We start from the raw sequence: 704 nt of genomic DNA on the forward strand, positions 1-704 counted from the left end.
CTAGATAGCTTGGCAAGCACAAGCTGTTGCTGCAACAAATTCAGCTTCAATGGTAGACAAAGTGACAATCGGTTGCTTCTTAGATGACCATGAAACAGCTCCTGTGCCCAGCATAAAAACATAACCCGAAGTGCTCCTCCTATTATCTTGATCTTCTGCATAATCATTGTCAGTAAACCCAATTAAATCTGACCTTTTACTCTTCTTGTAGAACAACCCAAAATCTTTAGTTCCTTGCAAGTAACGACAGATTCTCTTGGCAGCTAAAAAATGCAACTCTGTTGGATTCTCCATATATCTGCTAATTAGACTCACTGAGTGCATTATGTCTAGTCTTGTTGCAATTAAATACATCAAACTACCCACAATTTGCTTATAGATTATGTTGTCCACCTTTTTTCCTCCGTGATCTTTGTTAAGCTTCAAGCCAAACTAAGTTGGTGTATTAACAGGATTACAATCCTTCATCTGAAACCTATTCAAAATTTCTTGCACATATTTCTTTTGAGAAATAAAAAATCCAGTATCAGACTGCACCACTTCGATGCCAAGAAAATTATGCATCATACCAAGATCAGACATTTCAAATTCAACCATCATAGACTTCTTAAACCTCTCAAACATGACACTATCATTGCCAGTATATATAAGATCATCTACGTATAAGCAAACAATGAGCATTTTCCCTCCATTACTAACTTTGA

The 704-nt window shown here is 36.4% G+C and overlaps 1 protein-coding gene across 1 annotated transcript; it reads right to left on the bottom strand.

Moving 5' to 3' along the window:
• On the bottom strand, positions 1 to 324 carry LOC132254892 (secreted RxLR effector protein 161-like). Its single transcript, XM_059741909.1, has one exon. The coding sequence runs from the start codon at positions 322 to 324 to the stop codon at positions 1 to 3; it is 324 nt and encodes a 107-aa protein (XP_059597892.1).
• Positions 325 to 704: the final 380 nt, after the last annotated feature.

Source organism: Vitis vinifera, chromosome 13, assembly GCF_030704535.1.
Source record: "Vitis vinifera cultivar Pinot Noir 40024 chromosome 13, ASM3070453v1".
Taxonomy (NCBI): Eukaryota; Viridiplantae; Streptophyta; class Magnoliopsida; order Vitales; family Vitaceae; genus Vitis; species Vitis vinifera.